Below are 15,089 nucleotides of genomic sequence, written 5' to 3'. Positions count from 1 at the left end.
CTTTCTCTTTCACACACAGTCACTTTAATGTAACACCTCTGTGGCCCAGCAGCTATAATATATTCCCCAGTCAATCTGTTGGTGTGGGCCACTGTGACTCGTTACACAGCAGGTGTTGTAATTACAGTAAAAGAAGAAAGGAGCCTGTTGAACTTCCAGCGTTAATTTAATGACGGAAGCGCTGAACATATGGTCTGAAAAGCAAGTGTTCTGCTGTGATAATGGCTTTGCCATTTTTAGTTGTTTTGAAATTTTCTGTCAAACATCACTTTGTGGAAGTGAGTGAAACACTGAGCATTTCTGCACCCCATGAGAATAAATTCCACAGTTAGCAATCTAATGATGCAAATTCAAACAATTCACTCGCCATTTTTTTTGTAATAGCGTGCAATTTGGTCTCATTTTTCACAATTTTTCTGCTAAAAAACACAAACTTGAAAGGGAATCAACACCCTGAAGGGTCTGGCTACACAAAGACATCACTGCCACTTAATATTCAAACAATTTTAGACCCACTTTATATTAAATATCTTTAAATACTATAATTTAAGTTAATCATTTGATACAATGCAATGCACTATACAAGTTTTTACATTTTACCTGCATGTAATGAAAGCTGTAAATAATTTCTGTAATGACATCTTTAATTACACTTTTGACCCTTGCCTCACCCCTTAAACCTAGTCTCATGCAGCCAGATCTTCAGACTGACAGCAGAAGGTCTGGACTCCATAGCAGCTTTCATTGGCCGTCGGACTGACATGTAAAGCAACCAATCACAGCTCGTTTGGTCATTTAAGATTGCATGCAAGTTTACTGAAACAATAGCGCAGCAATGGTGCTGTGAACTTCACATACCTATAAAAATCCAGCATTATCCCTGACAAGCGCTCATTGTCACAGTTGTAAACACAACAGCTTTCTTTTTCCATAAGGGGGTTTGGCTTCACGACGGCTTTGTTTCCAGGTGGACCATTAAAGAATGTGAAACACATGTGAAATCCTGGAGAATTCAACCAATCAGATGATGACTCTGAAACTCTTTTCTGTGCTATGTGCATCAGACGTTAAGCCAATCTGTAGACGTGATGTTTGAGGCTGAGATTACCTTAAACCTAACCATACCACCAAATATGTCCCAAAACATAACCTTATCCCACCTCAATAGCAGTAAAAGTGTTTTGCAATACAACATGAACACTAGATAAAGACAAGTGTGCCATAATATTTAAAAAACCTTCAGTAGTAGCAGAAGTCATATCAGTTAAGACTGTTCAGACAAATAAAACAGCATTCGATACTGTCTCTTTTGTGTCCTGTCCATTTACTCAAGTTCATTTGGAATGACCCTATAAAAAGTGTCTCGTTCCGCAGTGCCCTTGAACGTGCTACTTGAAATGTGCCCTTGATCTTCACATAAATATTAGGATGTTCAGTTTTCCAGTCACACTCATTTACTGACTAGTTAGATTAACGTTAACATCAGTAAGTTTGTAGATGTGTGTCAACCTGTGTACACTGTTCAAAACTTTGGGGTCAGTAAGGTTTTTTTCAATGTTTTGAAAGAAGTTTCTCATGCTCACTAAGGCTGCATTAAATAAAAACAGCCAAATTGTGAAATATTATTACAATTTAAAAGAACTTTTTTTCATTTCATTTATTTCTTTGTAAAGCACTTTTTTTCTGTGATGGCAAAGTTGAATTTTCTGCAGCCATTACTCCAGTCTTCAGTGTCACATGATTTACATGATATAACATTTATTTGAAACATAAATCTTTTGTAACAATGTAAAAGTTTTATTGTCACTTTTAATCAGTTTAATGCATCCTTTGCTAATATCTTTAAAAAAAGTTACACTTTATTTTACAGTGCCCTTGTTACAGTGCTATTATACAAATAATAACATGTACTTATTGTATATATAATTATATTGTATATATAATTATGGTTTTGGTTTGGTTTAGAGTTAGTTGCTTGCAATTATGCATAATGTGCTGTTATTACTATAGTACGCTCATGGCTGGGTTATATATCGAATATAAGCAATATTATCATGATAATTTAATAATCGGTAACACTTCAGTATAGGGAACACATATAAACTAATATAAATAAACATATAAACAGTAAACCTAATTTACTGTTTATTAATAGTTAGTAAGGTAGTTGTTAAGTTTAGATATTGGGTATAAGAATGTAGAATTAGGTCATGCAAAATAATGCAATAATATTCTAGTAATATGCATGCTAATAAGCAACTAGTTAAAATAAAGTGTTACCTAATAATCAATAAAAAATTACAAAAATATCCAAATATTGTTGAAAACTAAGAATAATATGCCAAAGACAGCACCAACAGGCAATTTCTTTCCTCATGCAAAACTAGCCAAGAAGTACTTATGTGTTCCAGAAACTATTTCCCCATCTGAATGCATAAACACTTGCAGGATTTACCTCAGCTGCACAGTGTAAGATGTATGTGAATTATATTGCTCTAAAGAAGCTGTCAGAATGTCATTTTGCACTCTTTCATATTGTTACATTTACATATGTTAATTAAAGTAAGTGGTCACTAGGTTTTCTAGAGATTTTTTTTTTTACTGTTTTTTTTTTTTTTTTTTTGCACTAAACATTTTGAATGTGCTTAGAGACAATAACTGGTCTATCAAAATCATGTTTGTTGTTTTAATTGTGGCAAAAGAAAATATATTTTTTTTAATTATTCTAGATCAACTGCAAAAATATTAAAATACAGTATATCAATTATCTCCAAAATTTGGAAGATATCAAGATTTTAGGTACAGGTATATCGCCCAGCCCTAAACAAGGACACTGTAAAATAGTGTTAGAGCGAAAAAATCTTAAAAGTCCCCCTGTGTTGAAAATCAAGTTGTTATTAATTAATGTTACGTTTAATGTTTATATGTCTATGTGGTGTTTTTAATATGCTTTAAGACAAACCATGTGCAAATTTATCAGTCAACACCATTTTTCTATTTAAAACTACAGTGTACCAAAGACAGTCTCAACAACGCCCCTGTTTCCTTCCATCACAAACATGTAACCAGTCTTGTCACGTGTGGGCGGGGTTTTTTTCCACTGATGTTCAAAGCATTTGTAAGGATGCTGATTTTAAAAGACAGCTATCTGACTCTGAGATGGCGAAATGGAACATTGTTTGTGTAACCATGTCTGAATCAGTTTCTGTTTCAAACATATATGGCTGAATTAAACCAATATTTCCACTTGCCATTATGTAGCATTTACTACAGTTGACTGAGTGGATCAGGTAATCTGAGCTGGTGTGAGCGAGTGGAGGCGGGGACTAATTTGCATATTCAAATTCCACATATACTAAATGAAGCAAAGGCGTAGAGTTACATTCAAGCTATTTAAGGCATGAAGTAATTATTTTCACAGGGAAAAAACATTTAAACATAGAATTTTGATAATTAAAGTTAAGTTTTAAGTGATAAAATTGTTTGCAGGCAAACTTTAATGACGCTAACGGAACAGTAATGAATGAGAGTAGTAAATTGCTGTTTATGTATGACATTATAAATGTTGTGTCTAAAGAAAATTATTCCCAGAACTCTCACAATCGAACTGTCTATTTGTGTTAATGACTGAAAAGGTTTTATTAACACGATCCCTCTGTTTATGCTGAATACACAAATATAAAGCCTATGGCATCATTGTTGTCTTAATATTTCAATTTGTACTGTTATTATGGACTAAAACAATTAAAGGTAATTGTACTTCTACTGTCACTAACACTAATTGCATGATTGCTGGTGGGTTTTCACTGCAAAACAACACCTAAAGTACCACATCAGCATCACAATTTTGGAGAAAAGCCTCTAGTAATTCAGAAATTTTTTTTGGCCGCAATTATCAGAAAAAAGTCCTGTGAAATCCTGGTAGGTCTGAATCTGAGTGACATTGGCAGTAAAAGCATGCACATTTGCATCTGAGAGCAACACGCAGACAAAGGAAGTGAGAAATTGAGGCAGAGAGAGAGATAATGAGAGAAAAAGGACACGAACAGAGAGACAAACAGAGGAGGAGGTGGAGAAAAGCACTAGATTAAACTCAGCACCACCATCATCTCTGTATTGATTCTTAATCTACCATCATCTATTTCCATAAAGACATCCACTGCGGGTTATTACAGAAATGAGGCATATACTCCTGGGTCACCTTGAGCTTCAATAAGCCTGTGAGGGAACTGTCAAAATGAACTCTATGGAAACAGTTGAAGCTTTGCTTTTGTATGCAGGGACAGGGTACCATTAAATTGAGTGTATTTGCCTAGATAAAACAAGACGTCGGGGCTTGTTTCATGTTTGATGTTACAAAGCCGTCTGTACAGTATATCTCTATTTATTGCCTTTTCCTGCCTTGCAGAATAAAAGCTTGAAGAACAAACTTCTGTCTGGGAACAAGCTCTGTGACATACATGCAGAGGAGGTATGTTGAACACACAAACATAGTGGAAAATACTGCAGTCTACTGTATATACAGTTGAGCTCAAAAGTTTACCCCTTGCAGAATATGCAAAAATAAGAAGGATCATGAAAATGACATGTTATTTTTTATTTAGTACTGTCCTGAATAAACTATTTCACATAACAGATGTTTGCATAAAGTCAACAATACAAAAAAAAAGCAGAATTTATTAAAATAACCTCGTTCAAAAGTTTGGGAACCATTGATTTTTAATACTGTGTGTGGTTGCCTGGATGATATACGACTGTTTTTTTTGTTTTATTTTGTGATGGTTGTTCATGAGTCCCTTGTTTGTCCTGAGCTCTCCTCCAGATCCCAAAAATTTTCCAGGATTTTTTTGCGTATTTGAACCATTTCCAGCAGTGACTGAATGATTTTGAGATCCATATTTTCACTTGGAGGACAACTGAGGGACTCAAACACAACTATTAAAAAAGGTTCAAACATTCACTGATGCTCCAGAAGAAAACACGATGCATTAAGAGTCGGGGGGTGAAAACTTTTTGAACAAGATGATGTGCAAGTTTTTATTATTTTGTTTGAAGATCATATTTTTTCATTTAGTACTGCCCTTCAGAAGCTAGATACTATCATGTTTCCCAGAAGACAAAAAAAAAAAAAAAGCATTTTATCCTGCTCATCCAATTCAAAAAGTTTACATTCCCATTAGTTCATGTAACTAAAGTAGTTAAGTAAAGTTAACAAATGAAACCTTATTGTAAAGTATTACCAAAATATTTTTTTAACATTATAAATGTCTTTACTGTAATTTTTGAACAGTTTAATATTTGTTCTTTCAACTTAATTGAACTTTTCCACACAATTGAATTCATACAACAAGAAGTCCATTTAAACAAATAATTAATTTGGATTCTTGTGTCAGAAGAAGAATTTGTTGCGTGAACTTAAGGAAAATAATATAAAAATGTTTTTTCAACAAAAAATAATTAGTTTGGACTGACTTATTGTAGTCTTGTTGTATGAACTTAAATTCATTGTTTTTGTGGTTACCGTTGTGGTGAAGAGCGAAGCTTGTGCTTAGGTTGTGGTTGCGCACATGAGAGTTTCATCATTGTCTGATTCTCATGATTGGGGGGACGGGGTCATAAACCGTACGCAGATGGCTAAATCTGCCTATGAAGAAGAGCAGAACTGTAATCAACTAATCTTACTTCAAGTTACAATAAATAGCTTGTCTGGAACATGTTCATACATGACTTTTTATAGCTATAGCATTTGAATATAATGAATAAAAAGCTACCAATTACTGCAACGATGGCAAAAAAAGCTATGGCTCAATGATAGTTTAATGTCACCACCCACAACCTAACAACAAGCTCTACTCCTCAGCACAGTGGTAACCACTTCAACATAGAAAGTCTTTTAAATGTCCAGCATAACTTAACATCAAACACGAACAAGCCTTTCCCTTTACTAAAAAGAAAAACACATTAAAGGGTTAGTTCACCAAAAAATGAAATTTCTGTCATTGATTACGTACCCTCATGTCATCCCAAACCTGAAAGTCCTTCATTTTGTCTTCGGAACACAGATTAAGATATTTTTGATGAAATCTGAGGGTATCTGATCCACACATAGGCAGTAACGGCATTCCCCTGTCATACTGCTACGCTGTTTTAATTGCAGCACTTCAGTGTTTATGTCCGAACGCAGGCTCAGTATTGGCCGATCTACACTCTAAAAAATGCTGGGTTAAAAACAACCCAAGTTGGGTTGAAAATGGACAAACCTAGCGATTGGGTTGTTTTAACCCAGCGGTTGGGTTAAATATTTGCCCAACCTGCTGGGTAGTTTTATTTAACTTAACTATTATTTAAAAATTGCTATATGGCTAGCTTAAAATGAACACAAAATAATTGGGAAATTAAAAACCAGATGCAATTAGAGACAACAATAATAGACAAAAGGTGAATGTTTATTAATAAGCTTTAATTATTAAGATTTAGTTTATTAATATAAATTTATTAATAAACAATTTAATTAATGTTTATTGTTTAATAATTATTCATTGAACATTAATAAATGTTCATTTCCAACATACTTTGGGTTAATCTTAATTAAGAAATACAGTTATTTTTAAACAATAGTTTAGTTAAATAAAACTACCCAGCAGGTTGGGCAAACATTTAACCCTACCGCTGGGTTAAAACAACCCAATTGCTGGGTTTGTCCATTTTCAACCCAACTTGGGTTGTTTTTAACCCAGCATTTTTTAGAGTGTATGTGTGGATCACATACCCTCAAATTTCATCAAAAAGATGAACGAAGGTCTTACGGGTTTGGGACGGCATGAGGGAGTGTAATTAATCACAGAAATGTCATTTTTGGGTGAACTAACCCTTTAAAAAGCACTTAATTTCAACATTTACTCTCCTGATCTGTCTCTGTGCAAAGCATGCTGGGAACTAGAAATCCACCGCCCAGTTTCATTCAATGCAAAAGAAATGATTCATGTAGTCCCAACACAAATGGTTTAAGTAAACTTAACATTTTAACATTTAAGGCAATTAAATTGAGTGCAATGAAAGTGAAGTAAGATTTGTGTTGTTTCAGCTTATTCTATTTAAACTGAGCAAACAGCGAGAAACGTTGATATTACGGACTCAACCTTCTAAACATTCCAAGCTAGAAAATTGGCAAGGTAGACAACTAAACGCAAGTGTATTGGCAGCGTTACTTTGCTTCTCTAAGGGGATGAGAGTAATGAAATGTCATTAGTTTTGCTGAGGTGTTGTACACTGCAGTTACTAAGAGATTACTGAAGACACTGAAGCTATAGAGAAAGAGAAGTGTGTGTGTTCTGTGAATGTTTACAACTGTGGCAGCAATCCACAGGCAGCAAGCCAAGACAATTCCATACCATGCAGTGAGTGTTATTGTATGAGTGTGTATGTGCGAGTGTTGATGTGTTAATGTGTTTGCGTCATCGAGTGGTCCCTGCAGTCCACTGAAGGGAAGAGTTTTATATATTCTTGCTCACTGACGGTCTCTTCTTTGAATTGGAGCTTTGCCCAGCAAGCCCTCACAAAGGAACACTTCGGCACGGCCACAAAAAGCCCGCTACACAATCTAAAACCAATTTTACTATTTGAATAAGCTAACGCACATTCTCTCTTATCTTCATTTTGCAGTCCAAAAAAATCCAAGCCCAACTGAAAGAGCTGAGGTATGGCAAAAAGGATTTAATTTTTAAGGTAAGAACCAAACAAAGAGGATGTGTCATTACTGTACCCTTGCATGATGCGCAGGGGCATTAGCGCCTCCTTGAAAAGATCATTTTACCTGAGCAGTTTGACTACAGGTCTGAAGCTTAAAGCTATTGTGCGTTGTCTTGTTACTGTAACCACTGACAGGATGTTTCTGATTCACTCGGCCTGATGTCAGTCAGCCAGGACACATCAGCAGATGCTTCAGTTTATTTGTGCTAAGACCACCCCATGTAATCTCTAGATGAGCAGTTTTCACAGTGTTGACGTGTTTACAGTACTATTGAAACAGGAGGTTTTGGCTTGTCCTTAGATGTATTATCTACACTACCAATCAAATATTTGGTGTTGGTAAGATTTTTTTTTTAAAAGTCTCTTACACTCAATAAGGCTGCATCTCTTTGATCCATGAGACAATAAAAAAAAAACTGTTTCTGTTTTAATGCATATTAAAATGTAATTTATTCCTGTGACAGCAAAGCTGAATTTTCAGGATCATTACATTACATTTTTGCAGCAATGTGAACCTTTTTTTCAGGATTCTTTGATGAATAGAAAGGTCAAAAGAACAGCAATTATTTGAAATAGAAATCTTTTGGAAAATGATATATTACTGACCCCAAACTTTTGAATGCTACACTGTAAAAAAAAAATCACGATTTTAACGGTAAAAGACTGTAAAAATGCTGTTATTTGGTTTACAGAAAGTTTATGTACGTAGTAGATCTAACCTTGCATTTAATGTAATTTTACAGTAAAATACCATTCAATTTACAGTTTTTGGAAGTGAAAAAAAAAACGTCATCGTGTAATTTACAGTAAAAAAAAAAAAAAAAAAAAAAGGAAATTTGACTTTCCCAGAATTCCCTGCGTGATACTTGACATTTGATGTATTTTTGTTGAAATAATTGTTTCTTCTTAGTTTTTTCTAATCAGTTATGTACATTAAGGATTTATGTTACATCTAATGTTGTTAAATTAATGTTTATTGCCTTGTTTTAATGTCATGTGTGTTACCATGATGGTGTTTAGTGTTTGTGTGACACTCTGCACTTTCTATATATTAGTATATGGGTCATTGACGGTTTTTAAAAGTATTAAAAAAAAAACATATTGGAGGTATAATTAATTTTGAAGTTTTATTGAGTGTTAACAATGAGATTATGTGGTTTTTATAATCAATTAGCACTGCTTTTGTCATTTTTTACAAGAAAAGTCATTCGGTTTAACCAAAATTTCGGTTTTACCGAATGGCAATTTTGGTTATACTAAATGACAATATTTTCAACAATGCTAACAGGCTGATATCTAGCTGGCAAAAGGACAATTTAAAATTTTACAACATTTTCCATGTTTTATAGCGGTTGTACCAAATGATGTTTCGGGACATGCGTATGAGCAAGTGAAAACATGATTATTTCAAATAGTTAAGAGAGACTTAGTTACTTTGCTTCATGACCATGTGGTCCTTTGCAGGTGTCTGAATGATGTCACATCCTGTCACATGATATTGACTACTTGACTTGATCCAAAATGGTCCCTTTATATTGGTTACTCCAAATGACATCAATGAAATTCATTTTTCCGGACATCTTTTCTCATAACAAAGCAACGACTTTTAATACCAATTTTAATAAAACTGGTATAATAAAATAATAATTGTAATACCGTTTTTTGATATATGATGTTATAAAGTCATGTCAGAATAAAAAAAAAAAAAAAATTATATATATATATATATATATATATACATTTATTACATTTTAAGATATTTTAATAACAAATGAAATGTCTGTATTGGCCTTTGGATGGTTAAACCGAATGACCTTTTGACACTTCAGATTCTTTAAAATACCTTTATATGTAGTAATATAATTAAAACCTTTTGGATTCAATAAGAGAGATCTAGTTGTACTACCTCACATACATTGGGTGTCATATCTTTGTTTTTTATTATTATTATTATTATTAAGGCTTTTGGACAAAAAAAAAAAAAAAAATGACCCGTCACTTCATTGACCCATATACCTTCTCAGATGGTGGAAAAGCTACTTGTTTGATTCATCATGTGACTCTCATCACCATTGTGTTTGGTAGTTGTCAGTGTATTATAAAGGTACAAAATAGTTCTTCAATAGGTTGGTAAATTCACATTATATTAGTTAATGAAATGCGGTATTTTACTGTAAATATAAGTTAAATCCGCAAAACCTAAGACATTGCTACCGTAATTTTTACAGTAAATTTCTGGCAACCACAGCTGGCGTAAATTTAATGGAATTTTTTTTACAGTGTAGTGTATTTATTTTATCCAAAGGAAAACAAGAATAAAGTCAAATATAATTGTTATAAGTTACTTTTATCAACTTTTATAAGTACAAAAGCATTTAGAGCTTCCACAAATGGGGTCTTTAACCGCTTTTAACCATTCTGACTTCTGAGATGCTTTTGAAAGTGCAAACAAAGCAATGTGAATGTCACCATCCTAAAAATCACACACAATAATCTGCATTTTTGGCCAAAATAAAGCAGATTAGGGTAATATGTGCACTCTAATTGAATGGTTTGACCTTTTCATGTGCGATGAGAGTGAAGATTCATGTAAAAAACAGTGACCTTTCCTGCCATGTAGGTTGACCTTTCCTCTCTTATTTGCAGTGTTAGATGGGAAAATGTCAGCTGATATTTCCAGCACATTGCCCTTTGGTACATCATACAAACACTGGGGTTTCACACAAAGTGCATCACTTTAAAACCATTGCTTCTTAATCAGGAAGACAGGCTAACACGTGTTGCAAAAAATGTCTCGTAAATTTTTAAGAAAGAATATTATTAATTTTGTCGGTCGAGTCGTATGCAAAACTTTTTCAAAAAGCAATATCCAATCTGGGCTTACCTTCCTCTAATGTGTTTTTATCTTCGCTGTACGTCTATTTCTGCCTCCCCCGTTTGAAATCAATGAAGGAAGATTATCCTTCCTCCTTTTATATTCATGATTAAAGAAGTTCTTTTCAGAGTTTGTCTAGAGTTGCCTTTTAAGTACGAGTCTGTTTGAAGAGGTATTGTTCGGTAATGGGAAGCAAAGGTATGTTCAGATGCTTAGGATAGTACGGCAAAGCTCGAGAAGGACAATGAGCAAGATTGCTTTGTCAAAGTATTTTTCCCAGATCTAGCTAGCATTAAATGGATTTTTTTTCTCATTCAAATCGCTGCCATTTATCACAATCATTCTTTGTTGTGAAGTGCCTGAATTATGAACATGTATGTGTCAAATTATTCATAGGAACATATTGTGTGACATTGCTGTTTATTCAAAACATAGTAATATAAAGCATTAACGTTTGCTTGGTACAGTAGTTGTCCTTTTTCACCTGTTCTACCATCAGTTCTCTTCAGTTCCTGTAGCAAAACACCTTTCTTATTTAAGATTTGGCTTTCGTGATCCATCTCTTTGGTGGCTCTGCTCGAAAGATGTCTGTGAAAATAATTACACATAGATTAAAGATTAAATAGATTAAATTGTGATGGCAATGACATAATAGCTTGTTATAGCACAATCAAAATGATTGCAATGTTCTTTGTTTTAATCATATTTTGAATACAGTTTTATAAATCGGCAGCTGCTTAACAAGCAATTAAGGATATTCCACAATCTACTGTGATTACGATAATATTACATTGATTGAAAACAAATCTCATTACAGAATATCCTACAATGATATACAGTCACTATAAAATGAACATTCTTGTAGAGCAGTGTTTCTCAACCGGTGGGTCGTGACCCAAAAGTGGGTCCAAGACCATTTTGAGTGGGTCACGGAGTGTGTAAGTCAAAGAAACAACAACATCAACAAAAAACATAATTCTAAATGTTTTTCTGATGCAAGACTTTTATTTTGAAAGACGTGTGTGAAAGCAGTTGACTCTTCTCTCAGGCCTAGTTTATAAGAGTGTCCTATTCATCAGTGTCCATGTGTTTTATTAAAGGGGTGGTTGATTATGATTTCACGTTTTTAACTTTAGTTAGTGTGTAATGTTGCTGTGAGCATAAACAACATCTGCAAAGTTATGATGCTCAAAGTTCAATGCAAAGGGAGATTTTTCTTTTAAAGAATTCGCTGTTTAAGGTCTACAACAAACAGCTGGTATGGACTACATACAGATTCTCCAGCTTTGTTGTTGTTGAGCAACCGAAGCACGAGCCTAAAGCTCTACAGCAGCTCATTTGCATTTAAAGGGACACACACAAAAACGTTGTGTTTTTGCTCAGACCCAAATTTGACAAGCTATAATAAATGATCTGTGGGGTATTTTGAGCTGAAACTTCACAGACACATTCTGGGGACACCAGAGACTTATTTTACATCTTGTGAAAGGGGCATTATAGGTCCCCTTTAACAGTTCACGTTAGTATTGTGCATTTACCATGCTGTAAAACTGTAGTAACCTTAACCCACTTTATTTTCACTTTGTGTTATTTTCTATATTTTGGGATGGTACTTATGTGCCTCTCAATAATTTTGGAAAAAAATATTTGCTTGGTTTAAATGCCTAAAAATTTGGGTCACAGCATAATGACCATGGGAAAATGTGGGTCTTTTGGCCAAACCAGTTGAGAACCACTGATGTAGAGTCACAAGTTAATTTATAATGTAATACAAAATGAAATATTAAAGATTTGCTTGATTTATCCAGCCGGCTGGATTAATCTTATTTTCACTTCTAAATTACTTGTGTTTTGTTGTGTAATAACTGTGTGTGTGTGTGTGTGTGTGCATGCTTAATTGCTAAGTCACTGAAAAACACTATCTTAGTGCTGTTTTTCTTTAGACTGATGTTTTTTCCATTGATTTTGTTTCATGCTCAAAACTAAAGGCTTTAGAACTTTCTAAAGGTTTCACCTCATTCCGAATGGGCTATTCATAAAACAAATGGCTTTTTAGCACAAACAAAATGATTCTTCATCATTTTTCATAATTTCAGGAACATTCAAACTTGTTGAAATGCAAAATCATAGCCTGTTCATGTTCGATTTTAGATGACTTACTCATATTCAAAAAGCTATGTGAACATTTTAAGTCTATTCTGTAAAGAATGAATACCACATTTCTCTTATAACCGAGCTTTTTACTTTTCATCGCGCAGATAACGTGTGCTAATCATCCCAGGTGGGGAATCTCTGTTACCTGTTTAGATCTCAATGAGTCTGTTGTTGACTGCACACACAGTGTCACAGTCATATAGCAATATTTGTGAAGCTAAACTAATGACATACTGAAGGCAAGTCATTATGTAGTTCTGCCGGAATAAAGAGCATCATGCTCAATTATATAAGGATTCACAGTAGAGCTCACTGAACCAAAAGTATGTCTTATCTAGTTAAATATAAAAATTGGGCAAAATGAGCAATCTAACATAAGAACTACATCTTTTTTATACCAAGATTTATCTTTACACTATAAAAAGAATTGTTGGTTTAACAAATAAAAATTTTGTTCACTAAAATTAAAAATTTAAGTTAATACAATGAAGGCGATTGGTTTAATCAACAGAAACTCAAAATATTATGTTATCTTAACCACATTAATCATTTGAAGTTGATTTGACAAAGAAAAAATGTTTTGATAACAAATCATGAAAACGATGTAGATCTGCTAGAGATATAAAGATAAATCTAGCTATAGTTTTTTGGTTAGTTTGTTCACTTTGCACACTTTCTATTCACAAAGTCTTTGAACACATTGAAAATATAAGATTCAAATATAATTTAACCCACTGGTGCTCTTTGTACATTTCTGACCAAAAAATGTTAAGTTTTGGGTTTTTTTTATAATTTTTTAATTTGTCGTAATGGTACGAAAGTTTATAAAGGTTTTGGCACTTGCTATATGAACACACACACACACACACACACACACACACACACACACACACACACACACACACACACACACACAAAATCTTGATTCGCAAATGTTAAATGGTGCTGAAAAAAATAGTCACACTTGTACTCCTCAAGGTCAAAAAAATAAATAAAATGGCCGCATTGGGAAACGAATTTCATCTAGTGGAAACGTTTGGTTCTGCGCCCAAACGAAATCTTACTGAAAGCTAATTTTTCGAGATATCAACCTCAAATTTGAAACACAACTTGTTTAAATGTATTGCTTTGATTTTCTTTCAGATTTAAAGTAAAACATGCTTGGAAAATATATATTTCATATAAACATTTAAAATAGTATTTTGTGCAATTTTCATAACAATAAACGTAAACTTCTGTAACTTCTTTTTCACTTTTTTAAACTTCAGCAATAATCTGCCAAGTCTCTTCTTTAAAAAGAGACCTTAAATCTGAGCATTCAAGATTTATGACAGTTTAAGTTGAAAATTTAATTTTCAAAAAGTGAATAAATGGATTATAACTACTGCTAAATATAATTTAGTACCATAAAATCCCCTAAAATATGAAATAACTAATAACTAAAATACAGTAAATTAATTCCATTGAAATAAAAATAAGAATAATAATTGGTCATTTTGACCACCATGTGAGAAGCACCAGAGGGTTAAACCTGAAAGTAAGCAGCAGGTTTTAAAACAAAGAAACAGGTGCAAAATTAAATATTTAAGAAAGTCATATTTAAGATTCTGGACTATTTCTAGGACACTAATCAAATAAGTAAGTGTGTCCTGAAAATGTTATTCTTCCATTGAAGCTCAAGATGCTCTTTGAATCATTCTCAAATCATTCTGTAAATTCCTGTTAATTATTCTATTAAATGATTCTCTTAAACTATGCTGACAATCTACTTTGTAGTGAAAAATGTATTGAATTAAAATGTATTATACTGCAAAACATTTCCAGTTGGTTAAACATAGAAATGAAATATCTCCTGCTGCCTTAAAAACATGAGTAAACTCAACTAAACCTTAGTAAACTCACCTTGAAAATAACCTTTGCTTCAGCTCACAATGGATTACTCAAACTTGAATTCAAAATTCAAAAAGTTAAAGAGAAGACATAAATTCAAATAATTTAATGGGGCTATCATGTTTTACCAGTGAGAATCATTTTTGCTAGACTTTTAGAACTAAACCCACTTAAAATATAAATAGACAGTTTGAACTAAGACATAGGCCTATGTCAGTTTGGTAAGATGATAAGAGGATCAATGCATCTTCTGTGCAGGGTCAGCAGCTGATGGACTTGGAGAATAAACTCAAAGTAGCCAAAGATGAACTGGAGAAGGCAGCGCTGGACAAGGTGAGACATGAGCCGATCTGTTTCATCATTCCAGTTCCTTCTGCTATCTTCTAAAATGTAAACTTTGAAAATGAATTCTATTATCTTT

General features: G+C 33.4%; 1 protein-coding gene across 2 annotated transcripts in view; it reads left to right on the top strand.

Annotated features, from left to right (window-relative positions):
- The window catches only part of luzp2 (leucine zipper protein 2), a 134,068-nt gene that overhangs the window by 103,998 nt on the left and 14,981 nt on the right, over nucleotides 1-15,089 (top strand). For both annotated transcript variants that reach the window (XM_067389420.1, XM_067389421.1), the window contains exons 6-8: nucleotides 4,409-4,471; nucleotides 7,663-7,725; nucleotides 14,927-15,001. In XM_067389420.1, coding sequence (XP_067245521.1) covers nucleotides 4,409-4,471; nucleotides 7,663-7,725; nucleotides 14,927-15,001 — 201 coding nt within the window. The remainder of the gene's footprint in view (nucleotides 1-4,408; nucleotides 4,472-7,662; nucleotides 7,726-14,926; nucleotides 15,002-15,089) is intronic.

The sequence above is a fragment of the Chanodichthys erythropterus genome, chromosome 7 (genome assembly GCF_024489055.1).
Source record: "Chanodichthys erythropterus isolate Z2021 chromosome 7, ASM2448905v1, whole genome shotgun sequence".
In the NCBI taxonomy this organism is placed as follows: domain Eukaryota; kingdom Metazoa; phylum Chordata; class Actinopteri; order Cypriniformes; family Xenocyprididae; genus Chanodichthys; species Chanodichthys erythropterus.
The sequence above is the reverse complement of the archived record's forward strand: the minus strand, read 5'-3'. Positions and strand labels throughout refer to the sequence as shown.